The sequence below is a fragment of the Hemiscyllium ocellatum genome, chromosome 9 (assembly GCF_020745735.1).
Source record: "Hemiscyllium ocellatum isolate sHemOce1 chromosome 9, sHemOce1.pat.X.cur, whole genome shotgun sequence".
Lineage (NCBI taxonomy): Eukaryota > Metazoa > Chordata > Chondrichthyes > Orectolobiformes > Hemiscylliidae > Hemiscyllium > Hemiscyllium ocellatum.
This window is the reverse complement of record NC_083409.1, coordinates 55,250,844-55,273,503: the sequence shown is the minus strand read 5'-3', so window position 1 is coordinate 55,273,503 and position 22,660 is coordinate 55,250,844. Positions and strand designations below refer to the sequence as shown.

The window sequence follows — 22,660 nt, the reverse complement described above, 5'->3', positions numbered from 1 at the left end:
TCTTTTATTGGTCAGAGTATTGAGTGCAGGAGTTGGGAGGTCACATTGCGGCTGTATGAAATTGGTTAGGCCACTGTTGGAATATTGCATGCAATTCTGGTCTCCTTCCTATTGGAAAGATGTTGTGAAACTTGAAAGGGTTCAGAAAAGATTTACAGGGATGTTGCCAGGCTTAGAGGATTTGAGCTATCGGGAGAGGCTGAACAGGTGGGGCAGTTTTCCCTGGAGCGTCGGCGGTTGAGGGGTGACCTTAACAAGGTTTACAAAATCATGAGTGGCATGGCTAGGATAAATAGATAAAGTCTTTTCCTTGAGCCGGGGAGTCCACAACTAGAGGGCATAGATTTAGGGCAAGAGGGGAAAGATATCAACCTTTTTCACACAGAGGATGGTACATGTATGGAATGAGATGACAGAGGATGTGGTGGAGGCTGGTACAATTGCAACATTTAAAAGGCATTTAGATGGGTATATGAATAGGAAGGGTTTGGAGGAATATGGGCCGTGTGCTGGCAGGTGGGACTGGATTGGGTTGGGATATCTGGTTGACATGGATGGGTTGGAACAAAGGGTCTGCTTCCATGCTGTACATCTCTGACTCTATATCAAAACGACTAAAGAATCTTGAATGCACCCAGGATTCACAACAAGATAGAAAATTTTAAAAAGTACAAATAGAGATAAATGGTTGTAATTACCATTACAGATATATGGCTGCATTGTGACTAGGCTTGGGAAATGAATACTCCAGGACTTTCAAAATTTAGGAATGACAGACAAGAAGGAGTTGGAGGTAGAGTTGCATGAATAATTAGGAATGTAATTAATACATGAGTAAAGGAGGATCCCAGATTGGAAGAACAGTATCTGGAATTTGGTTGGAATTAAGAAACAGGAAGAGGCAGCAGACATTTGGTTGAGATTTTAATAGTAACTAGCAGTGGTCATGTGGGGCATGGTATAAATTAGGAAATGAGAGAAGCTTATAGCTTGTGCAACACAGTAATCATGGGTGACTTCAATTTGCATTTGACTCAGTGAAGCCATTAAGCACTAAAGATATGGAAGATGAGATTCTGGAGTGTATTGGGATGGATTTCTAGAGCAGCATGTCAATGTAGCTATTGTGGATTTAGTATTAAGTCACGAAAAATAGATTAATTAGTAATCTTGTTGTAAAAGAACCTTTAGAGATTGGAAGATATTTCTAACAAAATGAATAAAAGGGGAGTTGATAGATACAGCACATTTAAATTTTTAGAAGACTTTTGAGAAGGTGCCCCACAGGAGATTGGTTAGCAAAAATTGGTTAGCACATTGTATAGGAGTTAATGTACTGGCATGGATTAAGGATTGGCTAACAGACATAAGGAATAAATGAGTTATCTTCACATTGACTGACTAGTGAGGTACTGCAGAGATCAGTACTTGGGCCTCGGCTGTTCACAATGTAGATCAATGATTTGAGTGTGCGGAGACAATGTAGTATTTCTAAATTTGCAGATGAAACAAGGCTAAGCAGGAGTGTGAATTACAAGGAAGATATAAAACATTTTTAGGAAGAATTAGACAAGAATTGGACAAGAACTTAACAACTGGAACATAATATTGAAAGTTGAGAGGTTATCCACTTTGGTAGAAAGAACGGATATAAAAGGTTGAAAAGTGCATATTTGCCAAGTGAATTGGGTGTCCTTGCCAGTAAGTTACTGAAGGCTAATAAGCAGGTGCAACAAGCTATGAGAAAGGCTATTGGAACATTACTATTTATTGCAAGAGGATTTGAGTACAGGTGTAGTGAAATCGTGCTTCAATTGTATAGGAACTTGGTGAGACTGTATCTGGAGTATTGTGTGTAGCTTGGTCTCCTTATCTCAGGAAATATATTATTGCCATAGAAGTACTGCAATGAAGGTTCACCAGACTTGTTCCCTGGATGGCATGACTGTCATCTGCAGACAGATTGGGAAAACTGTACCTGTACTTCTAGTTGTATTATTGCTACAATATTAATCTAAAGGTCCAATTTTCTGGGGATCTCAGTTCAAATCCCACTATGGAAGACTGTGTAATTTGAATTCAATAAAACATATCTAAAATTAAGAACTGACCATGAAAAATGACCATGAAACCATTGTTGTCAATTATTGTAAAAACCTATCTAGTTCAATATATTCTTTCGGGAAGGAAACTGATGACCCTACCTGGTCTGACCTCCACATGAATCCAGACCCACAATTTTGTTGATTCTTAATTGCCCTCTGGGCAATAAATGCTGGCCTTGACAGCAGTGCCCCTGCCCCATAAAGGAACAAAAAAAAAATCACTGCCACATTGATGTAGAAGCTCAATCTTTGAGAAAATTTAAAATAAATGTTGAGCAAAGGGCTACGAGTATAGCAGAGGTAAAAAGCATGAACTGGTTAGTCCGCCTTAGTGGTTTTAAAATGGCTGAGCAGACTTGATGGGCAAAATGGCCTACTCCTGTTTCTGTATTATTATGATCAGAACAAAGATTACTAAATATTTTGCAAGTTCAATGCTGGCCATGCTGAAATCAGCTTGTTCAACAACTACCCATCCTACAGACTGAACTTGAAACCTAGTGATATAGGTGGCTCAGCAGTCTTAGTTCACTGAGCTAGTGCTGTAACTATTTTTAAGCTTACATTTATTTGTTGAAGATAAGCAGCATATTTAATATCATTCGCATAGGGAAGATCTAGGTCTCTGAAATACAGCACACCTGTGCCTTTCCCCTGCCACACTAGGCCACCAAAGTTGCTGATCTGTCTAAAAGCATAGCTCTCAAATTCCTGGCCTATCTCAAATTAAGATGGCGTTCCACATGGTAAGCCTCTGTCAAGAAAATGGAAACATGAGAGATTGATATTGAATAGCATCTAAGTGAAGAATATAAAAGAAATACATTACAATCTACCCTTGCTTCAAGTTTGGCTAACTTCAATTTCTGGATTTTTATTCTGTACATGTTGTACTATTGCCATTTCAATTGTGCTAGCCAAGCCAGGTCTGTGCATTCAAATTATCAGATATAGACTGTGTGCAATCAGTATTAGCACCCTGCTTTTACTTATTCCTTAGCAGTGACTGAGCCTCATTGTATGTCCAAACTCTCTCAGATAATTTGTTTCAGCAATTGAAGCCAGCGATCAGCTTCTATATTTAGATTTCTAATCTGCTTGACAACAGTTCCAAGAATAAATTCAATTTTGCACATGATACATGACTCTCCCATTGGCTGGCAGCTCCCAAGTACAAGGCAGATTTTGTAGCAGGTCAGTCAAGAACCTGTTACCACATTCATCATACTCACTGAAGTGGTGTACAAGAGAGAAATACTCTTTTACTGCGTTGAATGAGGAATAAAAGGAGGAAAGAACTTGTATTTATATAGTGCTTTTGACTACACCATGCTGTTCCAAAGCACTTTACAGTCAATACAGTTCCTTTGAAGTATAGTCGTTGCCATAAAGTAGGAAACTTTTTTTAACCCCCCCCCCCCGCCCCCAAAGCTTCTCAGAGCATCAATTCAAACTGCAGTTTGACTTTAGCTACTAAACCCAAGTGGTTATTTTCAAATATAAATAATGAAAAGGTTATTCTAGAATGGAAGACAAAACGCTTAGGCCAAATCCTGTCCAAATCTGTCCAGTGTGGCCCTATGTGATTATAGTTTTCTCTCCTCTGAAAGCCAAGGTACTGAGTCCTACCATATCTCTATTGTTGGCTTTGTCAAGATCAATAAACTTAGAGACTAGAAACCTGCCCAGGAATGGTTCATTATCACACAAGAGACATCAATTGATCTACAAAACCACCATTGGTACATATGGAGAATAAAATATGCAAAAAGGACATGGAGTGGAACAGCTGAAGGAGATTCTTTCTCTTCTCATTTGATGGGACACTGCAACATTCAAGTACAAATCAAAATTATATACTTAGGTGAGAAATCCTGTTAGGCTTTGCACTTCTAAGCAGACACAATCACAGGCTTAGCTGACATCTGCTGATCCTCCCTGTGTGAACTTCATTTCCGAGATTAGCTGCTGAATAGAATCTAATATTCCAGCATTAATCCAACTGATAATGACATTACATCGACCACATATGGTAACCCTTCACATATTTATTAATTATCTTGTGGCTTTGATGGTAGGAATGTTCTCCCTAAAGCATCAGCCTACAAAGAAATCAACATCACATTTTTGAGCAGAGTAAATTAATTATCAAGGAGATGTATCATTTAACTACACTCCCAGAAGTCTCTGCAATGAAACACAGGGTGGATATGTGAGAATGATTTGCTTGATTAGGTTATTAATTACCTGGTCTGTCATATTTAGAACAACTAATAATTGGATTATAACGCGGTAAATCAGAGGGCTCTTGTGGTGCAGTTAAATTATCTTTACCATTGAACCAGGAAGGCTAGATTCAAGTCCTATCTGTCCACAGCTGTGTAATGATTTCTGAATGGGTTGATTACAAAGATTGGAAACCATCCATCCAAACTTTAAGACGTGTACAAATAGTATTCAGGATAATTTTTGTTTTGATTCTTATGTTTCAGAACTTGTAGCAAATGTTCTGTTCCAGTACAGCTACATAATGGCATCCACCCAATAACATTAAAAATTGTCCATGCATGTCCTGTGCACAAAAACAGGACACATCCAAAATTGCCATTTGCTGCTCCATCAATTTATTCTTGATCATCGGTAAAGTGATAGAAAGAGTTACCAAATAGCATTGTTTTTAAGCAAAATCCTATTAATTAGCTCTGGCAGAATTCAAACTGAGCTTCACTCAGCTCATGACCTGATTACAGCCTTAGTTCAAACATGGACAAAAAGCTAAATTCCACAAGTGAAGGGAGAGCAGTGTTCCTCTGATAATAATTTTTTTTGGCTGTGTGGAATTCTGAGGTCTGTGCATGGTAGTGACTTCCAGAACCCAAAGTCAATGCTGTGATCAGTGTCAGCCTGTAGTTTAGTAGGAACACTGGGTGACAGTGACTGTCCTTGACATTAAAGCTGCATTTGATCGAGTGTGTCATCAAGGAGCCTTGCAAAACTGGAGTCAATAGGAATCGGAAAAACGCTCCACCAGTTGGAGTCATACCTGATGCAAAAGAAATCCAGCGACTCCACATCCCATGGACAAAAATAAAATCCTGCAACATTGGGTGTTTAATTCCCATACTGTGCAAATGTATGTTGTGACAACAACCTAACGTACCACTGATTCACCATGTAGAGTTCAAAGTAGGGTGATAACTTTTTCTTCTACGTGTTAATTAAAGAGGAAGCAGGACAAAGGAAAATAAATTAGAGTTCTCATGTTTTCTTTGATTATGTGCACAATTTGGTTAGATAGCCTCAAAAACAGAACAAAAAAACCTGAAGAATACAAGAGCCAATTTTCAATTAATTGTCAACCTTTACCTGTAGGATATTAATTTGTCAGTTATGTCATTGTTTCTGTTGGACCTTGCTTTTTTACAAACTGGCTGCCCTATCTTATTACATAGAATAGGGATTACACTTAAAGTAGGTAATTGGTTATAAAGTTGTTATGACAAACTAAACCAGCCCTCAGGATCTTTATTTATGAGGACCTAAAATGCAGACAGACTCTTTGTTTAACCCTTCATCCAAACATTGCATTAGTGTGTCAGCCTGGGTTATTCTTTTAAGTAATGTGAGGTCAAACTGGCAACCTTCTGACTGAGGGAAGTGTACTTGCAATTCATTCAACTTGCACACACTATTCAACAACACAATCATTTTTCACTTAGTACTTTGTCGATGTCTCTGAATCTAGACAATATGTCAAGACTGTACCCACTCAAAATAAAGCACCTTGATTCACAGCTTGTGGCAGAATTTCATTTTTATAAATTATAATAATGGTTGTATACTTAGTCTTAATATAAAAATGTATTGCAACAATTGTTAACACTTTCAAGCCGGCTTTGAATACCTTATAGGACGTTGCAAGACGTGTCAGATTGTGGACATAGATACTACCATTACGCGTGGGGACACCTCCCACCTTGTACATGGCAGGTACTCATGTAACTGAGTCAACGTTGTCTATCTTATACGTTGCAGGCAAGGATGCCCGGAGGCATGGTACATTGGAGAAACTGAGCAAAGGATGAATGGGCACAACAATCAACAGACAGGATTGTTCCCTCCCAGTTGGGGAACATTTCAGTGGTCCAGGACATTTGACCTCGGAGCTTCGGGTGACCATCCTCCAAGGCGGACTTCGGGACAGGCAGCAGCGAAAAGTGGCCGAGCAGAGGCTGATAGCTAAGTTCGGTACCCGTAGGGAGGGCCTCAACTGGGACCTTGGGTTCATGTCACATTACAGGTGACCGCCATTGCACTGTACACACACACACAGACACCAACACACACACACACACACACACACACACACACACACACACACACACACACACACACACACACACACACACACACACACTATCTCACACTCACAACCCAAACAGACAGACAGACACACACACACACAGACAGACAATGACCCAAATGCACACATATATTTTGTGGGGTGAATTTGTACTTGCAGGGTTACATTGTACTTAGCTCAAAAACTACATGCATTCATCTAGAACTCTGAGCTCAAAAACTACATGAATTCATGTAAAACTCCATTATCTCACTTCTTAGATTAGAATCAATCTAAACATCATGGCATAGACAGAGAACACAGGGGGCTAACGCCTTCAACATATTGTCTAACTATCACCATTGTTAACAGCTAACCTGAGAATGCAACTTTTTAAAAAAAGATTTTGTGATTTACACATGAAAGAAGTGAAACTATCATGGTATTCTAACAGATGAAAGGCTTAATAGCCAATAAATTTTTCAATGTATAATTTCAGTTACATCACACTGTAAATTTTTGCTATAAATTCTGTGTGTTAGGATTGAGCCCTCCACTACCACCTGATGAAGGAGAGATGTTCCAAAAGCTAGTGTGCTTCCAATTAAACCTGTTGGACTATAGTCTGGTGTTGTGTGATTTTTTAACTTTATAGGACAGTGTGCAGACTGTGACTATTCTCCCATGAACTGATTCACCACTACCCAGTGACTTGATTAACATCATTGTTGAATTGTTAACTTTTGTTGAAGAAGCAGGGTATAACTAAGCTAAGCATATGACATACACTTATAGATTGGTGATACTTTTAGTTATTCCCCCAGGATGGGGGCTGTTAGATTAATATGGGGATATGAGTAAATGAGGCTACATGCAAACAGGTACAGTGAATTCAAACTTTCAGCAGGAGTCCAAGGAGGACTAACTGAAGACAGTTTCTGACTGATTCAGTGGGAGTATGAGACCATGGCAATTTTAACAGTCAGGCCTCATTACCACACTGCTTTCCAATTGTTCTAGACAGAGGCTGATTAGTATCTTCACAAACGTCCAAATGTAGTAAAGAGAGTTTCAAAAGGACATCATAGGAGGGAGTGCAGAGAGGATAGATAGAATAACCTGAGAGAGAGCTCAGAAAGAGAGCTACCGCTGGTCTAGAAGAGTATCCTTATACCTCCTAGCCCCAAAGAAGAGTAAACAACTTACTTCATAATCTCTTTGCATTTCTATTCTACTGAAATCCATGTTAAAATGCTATTAGAATCAGATTAAGAATGATCAAATCTTATTTTCCATCTATCAATTAGGACACAACTGGTTTCAAGTGAGTTCCTTCATCCCCCACTCCCCCTCCCCCTCCCCCTCCCCTCTGCTGTCATGAACAGGTTAAAAGGTTTGCATGTGGGTCAATGGCAATATTCCTACCCTGGACTGAGTCCCACCTGCTCCACAGGCATATAATTAATCTATGACGAGGTTGATTAGTAAAATAGGTTAATAAAAAAAGTTATAAATCAAACACACTGGAATCAACCAGATTTCCAGTGAGTAAATAGCTTGGAGCACTTTAACTGCTTACCCATGCAGTAGGGTTAAAATACTCCAAGAAACTCCAGAGGACTGCAAGAGATCTGACATAATTGCGATTATCTCCACATGGCCACAGAATTACACATGTACTCATCACATCACTGAGAATTAGATACATATGTAGGTTAGAGAGATGTCAACTTGTTGCCAATGAGCTGGTTAATGTGTAGCCCACTAAATTGATCTGCATACTGACATTTAGACCACTAAACCACTATTGAGTGTGAATGAATAGGCAAAGGCACAAAGCAAAAATGTCAGTCAAACTATTTGAATTGATACACAGGACCAGTTTAAACTAAAGGATGGGAGTCAAGGGTCTGGATTCTTAAAAGTAAAATTGAGGCTAATGTTGAGATTTGGTATGTGATAAATGAATTGTGCAAATCAACCAGCAAATTCTGCAGGTTTGTAATGCAAGCATTATCTCTTAACGTTGGCCTTTTGAGCCTCATTCCATGCTCTGAATCCAGTTCATTCAGAAATTAAAGGGAATGGTATCACTATAGTAAATGTTCCTGGTAAAATAAAAAAGTATTTCAGGCGGAGGAAGGTGGAGTCAAATGCTTAGGTGCAACAAACATATGACGATATAATTTATCTCTCGCTGTAATAAACTAACCGAATACATTATGCTAACTGTTGCACTGATGAAGAAATCATTATTGCATCCTATCTCTAAAAGGTGTTTCTTTGCTTTTATTCTGTGATCGATGGTTTATAATTCTCTTGTAACTGTACAAAGCATTGTATCTATGACAAGCCTCTCATTTTAATGTTGATAAAGCATGCACACCCCACACTTAGAGAATTGAGAGAAAATAAATCTGATCTTGTAGATATTTCTTGCTTCTTTCACTTTGCTATGAATAGGCCCTGAGTTCCTTATTCCTTGCCACCATTCCTTTCGACCCACCTGAAAACTCTAACAAAATTTTTATTCACCACTACTAATATTACTCTCTTTGGCTTTTTGTTTGATTACACACCTAAAAACTGCACTGGGATGTTATTTCCTACTGTAGATGGACGCTGTTGCAGGTATTACCCTCTCTTTATCTGCCTACAAAGATTGACACTGCAAATTTGAGCAGTACTTATCTGGATTATGAATTTCATAAAAAAGTTTGGACAGCTTAGATTTTTCACAAATTGCTGCAAAGCAGATTCTAAATGGATCACATAACAAATTATCTTTAACCTAATTGTTAAATGGTTCCTAAGCAATGTTATACGGCTTTTGGTAAGCTTTTAAAATGTTTATTCAACACTAGGTTATGTCAGAAACTAGGGTCAGATCCAAGTTTTTTCCTAAACACTTCCACTTCCTCCTCCACCTTTAAATCCTTCTTAAATTCCAGATGATTGGCTAAATTTTTGAGTGTATTCCATCTAAAAACACTTTTTCACTCATCATGCAGTGGTTTATTTTGAGCATGCCTCCGTCCAACTCACTAATATGATTATAACAGTACACTGACTCAATCCTGCCAGGTTGATAGGTTTGAAATCGATGTCAAAGATTCTTATTCTTTTGATTGCTTATTTAAATCATTTGATCAATTTACCAATAGGTACTGATAAACATATGTGTTTTCATTCTTAAACATGAGATATTTTTGAGATGTTTTGCTCAATCAGTTAGATATCAAATCCCACAAGAATGAACATCTAACTAGATAATAAATCCTACCAATTATAGATATCCAGGTACAATGAGCTCTTTTTCCATCAATGACTCCAGGTCATTATAAATCATGAATGATGTATCCCACATTTTATGCAAAGCAACATCCCAACTGCTACAAGATTGTTGCAGATAATTAGGAATGATTGTCTTCAAACAAAATAACTACAGTTGAAGTTTTTGTGTGTAACTTCTATTTGAGGTACATTAGGTACAGAAGTTGAACACAAGTAATGCCTGGTAGAAAGATCATCAAATTATTGATGCAAACACTGTTTAGACTATGCAAACCATTTTTCTTATTGTTTATTTCATTCCTTTTCTGTCTTACAAACCTTTTTGGACCACTCTTTATTTGCCAGCATTAGCAACCTGGGGTAACCTTTTCCCTTGTGGGAATGTACCTTGACACCGTTTGACACGTATAATTTGAAAGTAGAATTGAAATCAGAAAATAATGAGGTAAAGGGTTGCACCTGTGTTCTACTTCTTCCTAAGCACTACTTGTTCATTTTCTTACTTTGTCTATCTAGAAAGGTTGTAATTTGATATCATGAGTAGACAGTCCTTTCAATTTTTTGCTCACACAGACTAAGACGTAAAGTTTCCTACCCTTTTGTAGATGTCCTCGCTGCTGTCTTCATATTTCTGTTGTATTCTCTCCTCCAGGAAATAGATCCTGAGCTTGAGACTGAAGTTTTCTTTTTTCAAGTCGTTTAGATGCTGGGAAAGAGTACGGTAACCGTTAGACATGGCAGGTGCTAAGGAGAGGGGGGGGGAGGCAAACCGCCGCCCCCCTCCCCACTCAGTGTAGTAACATCTCAAACAAACTAAAACCAAAGAAACATTTTAAAAGCTGTGTGGACTCTGTCAGCACACAGTCAAAGTGGAGAGAAGGCCAAAAGTTTTTTTTAACCGATAAAGGAATGACAGGAATCTTTAACAGAGCAGCACACGGTGGCATTTGCATGACAAGTGTCACAAGTGATGTAAATCGATCCCATTACTAGTGAGAGGCCTTGACTAACTTCACATCATCTTATTAGTTTCACAGTGGCAGGTGCCTGCTAGTCTCCTTCTCTGCACTCAATGGCATTTCAAATCAAGCAGATATTTTTGGAACTACTTATAGAATTGTAAAAAAAACCACCATTTTGATCAATGACTTTTACAGTCATGTCCAACATTTAATACCAATTTAATGCAAGGGATTATGACATCTGAGTTAAGTTAAATCATGAAAAGTTCACTTTATATTGAATAAAAAAGCAGATATTAAAAGTATGAAAGAAAAACAAAAAATGCAGGAAAAATTAAGTAGATCAAGCAGCACCTTTGAAGAAAGACACAGGAAAAAGTATTTCTTCAGAAGAGGGAAAAGTTCTGAATAACTAGTTTTTCTGTTTTGACTGCATTGGTTTCAGCAAAAGTGCTTATAATATCATCCACTTGCAAATAGATACCATGAGCCAGGCATATTAAGGAATTCAATTAAAATTAGCAGAGATAGTTCTAACGCAAAGTGTTTCAGTGATTTATTTACTTCAATTGCACTGTGAAAACCAGGATGCAAAGATGAGCAGCAGGAAGAATGCAAACTCCTGTGGCAACTATGACCCAGGTACATATGACAATTGACTGACCAAGTAAGACTGAATTTCTCATTTAAATTGCTTCTCCTGATGTTATCAACTGGCTCTATTTCAGCTTTTATCAATAGATAGAAAGAAAATGATAAGTTATGATAATTTCTGTAGTGTACTGATACTTGCATGTGATTCAAATATTGATCTATCATTATAATGTTATTTCTATTAAGATACGGACGAAGAACATTGTTTAATTAAGTATCTAGAGCTAATGAAGAGATATAGTTAGGATGTGGGGGTCTAGTAGCAAGTAGGGAGCAGATATAGTCATGTTGAGTTCTGTAAAGAAATGTTTTGTCAAGCAAAGGTTCAGTGTCTATTTCACACTTCAGTTGACTTAGAATTAAATTGACAATGTACATTGTACAATGTTTGATTGCATTAGGTTTTTTTCAGGAAGTAATATGCTGAATAAAATAGATTTGATCTGAGGTTTCTCAAAGAATGAAGCTGGATCTTTCCTCAACAAAAACCACAATAACAGGTACCTTGAACAGGAAACTCAGGAAATTGCATACTATAACATCAGAGAATGCTTCACATTGGAGTGGCTCAGTGGTTAGCACTGCTGCCTCACAACATCAGGGATCTGCATTCAACCCCAGGCTCACGTTTGCACATTCTCCCCATGTCTGCATGGGTTTCCTCCAGGTACTCCAATCTCCTCCCACAGCTCAAAGATGTGTAGCTTAATTGGACTGGCCATGTTAAACTGCCCATAGTGTCCAGGAATATGTAAGTTAGGTAGATTAGTCATGGGAAATGAAGGATTACAGGGATGGGGTGGGTCTAGGAGGGATACTCTTTATAGGGTCAGTGTGGACTTGATGGGCTGAATGGCCTGCTTCAGCACTATAAGGACTATATGATTCACTGTGTTTGTATGTAATTCTCTGACTAGTGGGATGAGACAAATGGTGCTCCCCAGGCTCTGTATTTGTGCCTCAACTTTTCATCATATCCTTTAACTAACTTGGTTGAAGGAATTGTGAGTTGCCTATCTAGTTTGTAGGAGATACTAAGATCAAGGGGATAAAATGAAGTAGTCTGATTAAGTCAGTGATCAAAAATATTGATACTGGAGTTCAGTGTGAGGTCATGCACTTTGGACTGAAGTGAGATGAATCAGAGGCAAGCTTGTTAGAAAGTAAGCAAAGCTTGAACTTACATTCTTTATATGCACCATATTAGAGTGAGTTCACTTAATAATTGAATAGGATTCTGTACTAACACCACAGACTGGGTTCCAACATTTGATTATTCATGAAATAAATATCAGTTGGAAAGCTGCCTTTTGAGAACACATTAAGGGATATTATTGTACTTTGATCCTGTCAACACAAGATGAACATTATGTATAATAACTATGTACAGTACCTAAGGTCCAACATTGCCTCTCACTATTCTATCTCTGAAATGTGTGTATTTAGCATGAATGCTGTAGGCTGAGGCCCAATACTCTATTTTCACCAGATCAAAACAGAACGAACGTCAATATCCAAAAGCCTAAACATGAGTCACCGGACTACAGGGCATCTGTAAAATGTCTATTAAAATATCCATAAATATCTTAGCATTGTACAATATTTGCTTCTGATGTCAGCCAACGTAATTTATGCCTATGCATCAAAAAGAGCAATGGATTAAATATCTGTTGCTAAATGTGTAGTGACTGACATTTGTGATGGAGTGGGGACGTTTTCCTTTAGTAATCTATTGATTCTCTATGTTCAAGTCAATGCAGAAAAGAATTGGTTAACTATTACATAATGGCATGAAATTTCGATCTTCACCACATTGTGCTGTAAAATGCTGATCAAATTCATCATTTGCTGTATATGTGTACAATATATGTTTATTCCCTCCACTTTTCTAAAAGCTACTGAAGAAATATGGTCCTTTGTGCAAGGACCTTCCTGAAATAGCCATTCATTTTGTGTGAGTTAGGATGCTGAGAGCTAAGAACAGAGTGGTGCTGATCAAGCGCAGAGAGGCAGTCAGTGTTTGTTGAGAGAAGCACTTTGAAGATCTCCTCAACTGAGACTCAATCCTCACGAGTCCCATTGAGCACACCCCATAGCATGCTGCGCACCACCATCTCAGCACAACTTTAGACTGATGGGAGGTTGAAAAGGCCACCAGACATCCAGGAACCAGTAAGGATGCTGGTGCAAAAGGAATCCACAGCAAAATACTAAAATACAGTGGAAAAGCATTGTTGGCAATGCTATAATTGTGGCTATGTTCAAGACAAGACTAACTGCAATAATTAAAAGGACCTGCCATCTACCATCGGGAAGGTCAGTGCAAGAATCCTCCTCATCGCCACCTCCTTGCATCTGAAGAGCTCTTAGTTGAGTCATAGTGTGGATTTCATCCAATAAAGGCACCTTCACAGCAATCAAGTCCAAAATATTGTAGAGAACAGCAGTAACTGGTATACATGACCTACTTTGACTTCACGAAAGCCTTATACTATGTAAGCAGGAGAGATTATGGAACATCCTCCACAAATTTAGTTACTCACAAAAATTTGTCACATGTATTCAATCTGTCCTAAAAGGACACACTGATGTCACCATCCTTTATCCATTGTATGATGGCATGCAAGCTGTGATTTGCATGAACAGATTCAAAACAGACCCAACACAAGTGCACAGTGGACTCATTACAAGGCAGAATTCGGTCATCACACCAATGTTTTTCTCTGCCTTTCATGTGGCAATGATACCTTACCTTTATGTCTCTCCTCAACAGTGTCAAGCTACTCTACAGGACAAGTGGGAAACTGTTCAATCTATATCACTTCAAGTGAAAAACCAAAATTGCCCCAATTTCTATCATCAAGTTGTAGTACACAGATTATCCTTGCACGTATGCACAGAGGCTAGGCTCTGAAATATTGGCAGCATGTTCATGGAGTGGTGTGAAAGAACAGGCCTTAGGCAGAACATCCTAAAGATGAAAATCTTCAGCAGCCTGATCCTGCTATGTAGGACCGTCCCCTTACTGTGTAAGTTCAGAATAAGCCATTGGATCCCAGATGGATTATTTCTTGGGAGCTCCCTCTCGGCAAAGGCAGACAACTATGGAAAAACTCAACATCTCCTTCTCCCAGTCTGCCAGCACAGCTCTTTGCCATCTAAGGAAAAAAACTGTTTTTTTCAGTCAAAGACCTCAAGCACAGCACTAAGCTCAAGTTATGTAAGGCTCTATGTTACCTTCACTCATATGTGAGACAATGTACATCTCAAATCATTGGAGAAATATCATCAGTGATACTTCTGAAAATGCCTGAAAGTTCAAAAGCAGGATTGGTATTTTAATATGAGTGTCCTCTTTCAGATCAATATCCTCTGTATCAAAGAATTAGTTATGGTTAATCAGCTGTGTTGGGTGGCCACACTGCTCATCACAAAACATGCTCTCTACTTCGAGCTTCATCACGGCATCCTAGATCTAAGCACTGACTCCTGTTAGATTAAGCTATTGCTTGGGTTAATGATCTAATTAATGTCTGTGTCACTTGGTCCATTCAGGGGACTGATGCTCTTTGGACAGATCATCGACTTGTTCAATTAGCGATGACCATCCAACATGCACCGAGACATCAGGGCCCCAAAGGAAAAGGATTAATGTTTTAACCCTAAAAACTGAAGATTTGAATTCCAAGTGCAGATCATGAAATATCAGGAAAATCTTCATTTATTCAACTCAATTCTGTAACAGTGAGATCAAATAAAGTCAGCTGTATTAGACTACTGTCAAGATTAGAGTGGTGCTGGAAAAGCATAGCAGGTCAAAGCAGGTCAGGGAGCATCTGAGGAGCAGGAAAATCGCCTGATGAAGGGCTTTTGCCTGAAACATTGGATGCTACCTGGCCTGCTGTGCCTTTCCAGCACCACTCAAATCTTGACTCTGATCTCCAGCATCTGCAGTCCTTACTTTTGCACTGTGTTAAACTACTGCACCCCAATCATCAAGGTTAAGCCCCATTGTCGCAAAGGTAGATTCAATGCAAATGATGTTCAAATATGTGACCTCCTGAAACAAACACAAGCAGCCTTCACTGCTAGGTGGAAAAACCAACGTTAAAACTCAAGAAACTAGCTCTACAGTTTAAGGCTAAGTCAAAAGATAATCTGAAGATTAAGGACATGTGATGATAAGAGATTTTGAGCATTATGATATGTGAAGATTTTTAAAAGGTACCACAGTCATCTGCAGACCAAAATCAAATCTTCAAAATGCCCTTTGTTCACAGGATGGACTTCTCTTCGGAAGAATGACAGTGTCACCATCAACTCTACAAAGAACATTTTGAACAATTCTTCAATGCACCGTGTTAGTTGATGCAGTGTCCTGTGATCAAATCCATGGGTGACCCCTGATGATGGAAGAGTTGCAACAAGCAATCAAATGAACAAAAAAACAGCAGCTCTGTGCTATTTGGATGAGGTCTTCTAAGTTGGTAGACCTTTCTACTCTTCCTGTAGCTTTGTAAGGGTAAAGAACCCCACTGAAATTCAGAAATGTGATAATTGTAACATTCTTCAAGAATGAAAATAGAATGTGCTGTTGAATTCTTTTTATTTTCCCTTGTCCATAGCACAGAAAATTCTGGATGGCGTTATCCTGTGAGGATTTGAAACCTGAATATAGGCTGAGGTAACTAGTTGTTGTCAGGAACAACCACTTAACACATGCTCTTACTAAGTTAGGTGGCAATAAAATGGCTTTCAATGCAAATAATATGACAAAATGGCTTCTCGATTGCAAATTTGAGAATTCTGCTAAAAGCTGCATAAAATGGCTTTTAACTCTGCTATAGCTGCATAATTGACCAATCATAGTCCGCTGCAATAGAGATTAGCAGACAATACTTCCTTTACAGCATAGAAATAACTAGACTAGACAAGACATTACTGGGCATCCTAACTAACCTTCAACTACAGGTGCAAAGACTCAGTGAGATAAGGGTGGCCTGATTGTTGGAAAACAAAGTTGGTTCCCAGGAAATATCATTGGACCGAGTAGCTGTCAAATATCACTATATTGTAAATTGATTGGCAATTGTCTGAATGTACTGTACAATTATGGCCTGTACCGTTCTTTAAGAAAACTATAAAAATGTCTTTGTTTTAGGCTATGTGCGCAGCTCCTCTGAGGAACACAGAAGTGTATAACCTCTGTGTTTCTGGATGATCTGTGCCTGGCCATAAGAAGAAAATAAAGAATGAAATCTTAAAAAAACAGATCAATTGTGAGTGCTTATTGACTGATCACGGAACAGGGAGACCCCCCCCCCCCAACCACCCCCCCCACCCACGCCCCCCCACCATGCCCGGGGAGGGTCCAGATCTTTATCTGAATTGCTTACATCCTGTAGATGACAGTTTGACTAAGGACTTCCACAGCAACCTCTAACATTGTCCAAGAAAAATGTCAAGAACACTAAGAGCTCTTAATTGCAATTACCGACCAAACAAATATATGAAACACAGTTAATTGTAAGGCTCTGTGGATTATGCTCCAATGATTTATATGCTTAAGAAACGTAATCATTGTCTTGTAATTGCTTCATGGATATCATTGCAAATGTTTTGAGTGGGAGATTTGCAACAGACACAAAATTTAGCTGGTGTGATGATACTATGCCTTTGAAGAGATATTCTGTCCGGTTTCTCTTGAAGAGGTTTGCTGATACCATTTCTGCTTCAGAAGTGATAGGTAAACAACTTTGAGGACCCTGATTGCTTTTTTAAAAGTAGACAAAAGAAGCATGAGTGGATGCAGTCACGTTCGTACAGACCCAGGGTTTTAGTTTCGCTTTCAGATGGGGCTTTTGGAGTTGAAGTTGGTAGATACAGCTCTCTCTCTACTGCAGCAAAAAGCTTAAGTTCTCTCTCTGCTGCAAGATTGTTTCTTTTGGTGTTCCTTATTCCTGGGCAGGAGATAGTACATAAGGAAAATCTGTTTTGTTGAATTTGACTTTGCCAAGAATGTATTTCTGGGATGTTGCTAGATTGGAACAATTGATGACGAATAGTTAGATAATATGTTACTTAACTTTAACTCTATTGAAATACTTAATTATGTCAATTCTTCTTTTTTGCTTGTATGTTAATTCCATTGTGTGAATAAAGTGCATTTTTCTGAAAAACATAATAGTGAACCTGTTGAATCATATCTGGAGTACAGCACTTTACATTTACCTTTAAATAAGATAAAGGTTAGGGTCTGGGCTATCTCCTTGATACACTCTAAGGAGGTTCGGTTGAGCCCATAACAGTGGAGACAAGCAAGGCTGTTTGATGATCTCCATACTATTTACAGTCTATCTGACAATGATTATTCACCTTAACAAGTATCAATTGTCCTCTGATGTTATTAAATACTGTTCAGACAGAAAACTCTTTAACCTCAGATGCCACCATTTTGAACTTGAACTAATCATTGTTGGGAAATGTGATTTGTAGTTTGCAGATGTTTACAGTGCCATTGCCCTCTTTGCAGCACGCTTGCAAGCCACTCTTGGTCTCTTCGATTCTACATACAAGAAACTCATTGAATGTTGACAAACAAAACTTATATCAACCTTCCTCTGGTCAGCCAAATATTCTACCTTCCATGTATATGGTTAGAGACAGTCTGAAAACTGCTAACTGCTTCTCATACTTTGGGAGGTGACTTTCTTAGACAAAGAGAATTAACAGCAGATCAGTTGTGCTACTAGAGATCTTACAAACTATGACAGCAATCAGTTATCTGTAAGGATAATAGCGTGGTTACGGAATTTTAACTTTCCAAACATAGACAGGGGCTGCCATAGTGTTAACGGTTTAGGTGGAAAGGACTTTGTTAAGCATGTACAAGAAAATCTTCTGATTCAGTATGTGGATGTAAATACTACAGAAACTTGATCTACTCTTGGGAAATAAGACAGGGCAGATGATTGAGGTGTCAGTGGGGGAGCACTTTGGGGCCAGCGACCATAATTCTACTAGTTTTAAAATAGTGATGGGAAAAAGATAGACCAGATCTAAAAGTTGAAGTTTTAATTTGGAGGAAAGCCAATTTTGACGTATTAGGCAAGAACTTTCAAAAGCTGATTGGAGGCAAATGTTTGCAGGTAAAGGGATGGCTAGAAAATGGAAAGCCTTCAGAAATGAGATAATGAGACTCCAGAGAAAGTACATTCCTGTTAAGGTGAAAGGAAAGGCTGGTATGTATGGGGAATGCTGGATGACAAAAGAAATTGAAGGTTTGGTTAAGAAAAAGAAGGAAGCAGATGTAAGGTAGAGACAGGATAATCGAGTGAATCCCTAGAAGAGTATAAAGGCAGTAGACATATACTTAAGAGGGAAATCAGGAGGGCAAAAAAGGGACAAGAGATAGCTTTGGCAAGTACGGTTAAGGACAAATACATTAAGGACAAAATGGTGACTAGGGAGAGAATAGGGCCCCATGGCGGCCTTTGTGTGGAGCCGCTGGAGATGGGGAAGATATTAAACAAGTATTTTGCATCAGTATTTGCTGTGGAAAAGGATATGGAAGATATAGAATGGAGGGAAATAAATGGTGATATCTTGAAAAATGTCCATATTACAGAGGAGGAAGTGCTGGATGTCATGAAATGCATAAAGATGGACAAATCTCCAGAAACTGATGAAGTGCACCCTAGAACTCGGTGGGAAGCTAGGGAAGTGATGGTTGGGCCTCTTGTTGAGATATTTGTATCATCAATAATCACAGGTGAGGTGCTGGAAGACTGGAGGTTGGCTAACATGGTGCCAGTATTTAAGAAATGTGGTAAGGACAAGCCAGGGAACTATAGACCAGTGAGCCTGACGTAGGTGGTAAGCAAGTTGTTGGAGGAAATCTTGAGAGACAGGCTGTACATGTATTTGGAAAAGCAAGGACTGATTAGGGATAGTCAACATGGCTTTGTGCATGGGAAATCATGTCTCACAAACTTGATTGAGCTTTTTGAAGAAGTAACAAAGAGGATTGATGAGGCAGAGCAGTGGACGTGATCTATATGGAATATAGTAAGGTGTTCAACAAGGTTCCCCATGGAAGACTGGTTAGCAAGGTTGGATCTCATGGAATACAGGGAGAAATAGCCATTTGGATATATAACTGGCTCAAAGGTAGAAGACAGAGGGTGGTGGTGGAGGGTTGTTTTTCAGACTGGAGGCCTGTGACCAGTGGAGTACCACAAGGATCTGTGCTGGGTCCACTTCTTTTCATCATTTATAAAAATGATTGGATGTGAGCTTAAGAGGGTATAGTTAGTAAGTTTGCAGATGACACCAAAATTGGAGGTGCAGTGCACAGCAAAGACGATTATCTCAGATTACAACAGAATCTTGATCAGATGAGCCAATGGGCTGAGAAGTGGCAGGTGGAGTTTAGTTTTGATAAATGTGAGGTGCATTTTGGGAAAGCAAATCTTAACAGGACTTATACACTTAATGGTAAGGTCCTAGGGAGTGTTGCTGAACAAAGAGACCTTAGAGTGCAGGTTCATAGCTCCTTGAAAGTAGAGTCACAGGTAGATGGATAGTGAAGAAGGCTTTTGGTATGGTTTCACTTATTGGTCAGAGAATTGAGTACAGGAATTGGGAAGTCATGTTGCAGCTAAACAGAACATTGGTTAGGCCACTTCTGGAATATTGTGTGCAATTCTGGTCTCCTTCCAATCAGAAGAATGTTGTGAGACTTGAAAGGGTTCAGAAAAGAGTTACAAGGATGTTGTCAGGGTTGGAGGATTTGAGCTATAGGGAGAGGGTGAATAGGCTAGGGCTGTTTTCCTTGGAGCATCGGAGACTGAGGGGTAACCTCAGAGGTTTATAAAATCATGAGGGGCATGGATAGGGTAAATAGAGGCAGGATACATTTAAGATCAGAAGCAGAACATTTAAAGGAAATGTGAGGAAAAATGTTTTCATGGAGAGGATGGTGGGAATCTGGAACTCAATGCTTGTAAAGGTGGTAGAATCAGAAACCCTCATAATATTTAGTCCAGAATGAGAGGGGATAGGTTTAGGATGAGAGGGGAAAGATATAAAAGAGACCTGAGGGGCAACTTTTTTCACGCAGAGGGTGGTACATGTGTGGAATAGGCTGTAAGAGGAAGTGGTGGAGACTAGTACATTTAAAATGCATCTGGATTGGGTATACGAATAGGAAGGGTCTGGAGGGATATGGGCAGGTGCTGGGAGGTGAGACTAGATTGGGTTGGGATATCTGGTCGGCATGGATGAGTTGGACCAAAGGGAATGTTTCTGTGCTGTGCATCTCTATGACTCTAAGTATTTGACAACAAAGACTTCTCGAGTCAATAAAAGTCCTAGTGTACTGACCATGCATCAAAGACCCATAAAAAAACTATAAAAATCCCCTCAGAAATTTCTCCTGTTGTATTCTCTGGATTGAAGGGAAAGACTGTTGAACAATTGTTGGTGTCCTTTTTTTCGGAGCTAGGTCCACTCGCATTTAGGCAAACTCCTGCAAATCATCTTCAGTAGATTGCTCAGCATATTTGGATGGCAATAAACCACTCCAACCAGGTTCAGTTCTTTCAACTCTATGACCAACATGCCATGAACAATTAAAGAAACAATCAGTGGCACGTTTGCTCTGCTGTAGCACAGAGGAATTAATCTTGATCAATGAGGAGAATTTTCGAGTAAAAAATGAGGTCTGCAGATGCTGGAGATCACAGCTGAAAATGTGTTGCTGGTCAAAGCACAGCAGGCCAGGCAGCATCTCAGGAATAGAATTTACCATGGCTTGATCAACCAACCAAGTACTAATCAAAATCCAGCCCAAATCTTCTCTGATTTGTATGGCTTAATACATGCTGAGCAACGCAGTTATCGACTAAGCCATTGGGAGAGGTTTTAGGGTTGTCTTCCTATATAAAGCTGTGAATCCCACACAACATTAATACCTAATAACTGCAGCAGTGATGTATTTCGGTGATCAGCAGAACAAGGCTTTGCTTACCTTATCTTACAATCATTGAGACCAATCTTAGCTGCATCAGGAATAGAAATATGGGGCAAATTCACCAGTATTGAAACTTAAACTCATAACATTTTAGTATTAACATGTGGTATTCTGAGAATGAGCTATCTGCACAAGCTAAACAGATATAACCAGTGAAACAAAATTAGTTCCAGATCCATGTTTAAAGACTACGGGGAAGAATTTTTATAGCGTTCTTTCTATCTGCTGCCACAATTTGAATAAAAGAATTCAGGAAACCAAGGTGAAATGGTGCAATTGGTGAATTTTAATAATTAATCATGGTCCTCCTGGGGCTCTGTTGATCTTTCACCAGAAAATCTCACACAATTTCTCTGCATCAGAACACATTTTGGTTCAGACTGAAACATGAAAATATCTAAGCTGAGGTGAAAATGATATTGAGTTTATTGATAGTCGCCAAGTTACTTTCCATTACATGATGAACCACAAGAGAGCTGACTACTGTGAATGTGAAAGAATTTGGGTTGGATATACTATGCTGAAACTTCTGATTCACAGTCATTGCAAGGTTACTTTCACAAATTCATTGTTCAGTGTTCCATCGGAAATGTAAGCTCATAAAAATGACTCTGTTTCTAACATTCATTTATGAAATTGACCATCGCTGACAAGGTCAGCATTTATGGTCCATCCCTAATTGTCCTTGAGAAACTGATAGTCAGCTGCTTTCTTCACTATAGCAGAGTGGCTTGTTAGGTCATATATGAGTAAGAATTAATCACATTGCTGTGGGTCTGGAGTGATGCATGAGCTACACAGAGTAAATACAGCAGATTTCACTTATAAGTTGGTGAGTACACATTGCCATGCAAAAAGGTCAAAGTCCCAATGCATTGATCACACAATAAGGAGCATTGTTGAGTTTTTTGTATTTACATAAAACAAAATGATCGTTTTCACTCAGGTGGGGATCAGATCTCTTGTTAGACCCATCAACAATGTGATCCAAAGACAACAGCATGAATAGACCTGAGAGATGATCTACGGAACTGATGCTCTAAGAAACCATGCTAAAGCTGGAGCTGCCAGCTACAAGCTGGTAGTTTAATATTATTCAGTCTCCTATTACTTTAAATCAATTGGGTTAATAGACCGACAAGTGGAAGATGGAGGTTAGTTTGGATAAACGTAAGGTATTGCAAACAAGGACAGGACTTGTATAATTAATGGTAAGGCCCTGGGTAATGTTGTAGAACAGAGACCTAGGGGTTCAGGTACATAATTCTTT

General features: G+C 39.0%; 1 protein-coding gene across 3 annotated transcripts in view; it reads right to left on the bottom strand.

The window, feature by feature from the left end:
* Positions 1 to 22,660, bottom strand: part of pde4dip (phosphodiesterase 4D interacting protein) — a 465,593-nt gene that overhangs the window by 237,335 nt on the left and 205,598 nt on the right. For 2 of the 3 annotated variants that reach the window (XM_060830337.1, XM_060830338.1), the window contains exon 4: positions 10,337 to 10,447. In XM_060830337.1, coding sequence (XP_060686320.1) covers positions 10,337 to 10,447 — 111 coding nt within the window. Of the gene's footprint in view, positions 1 to 10,336; positions 10,593 to 22,660 lie in introns of those variants that run through there. The other variant, XM_060830339.1, reaches the window with a different exon arrangement.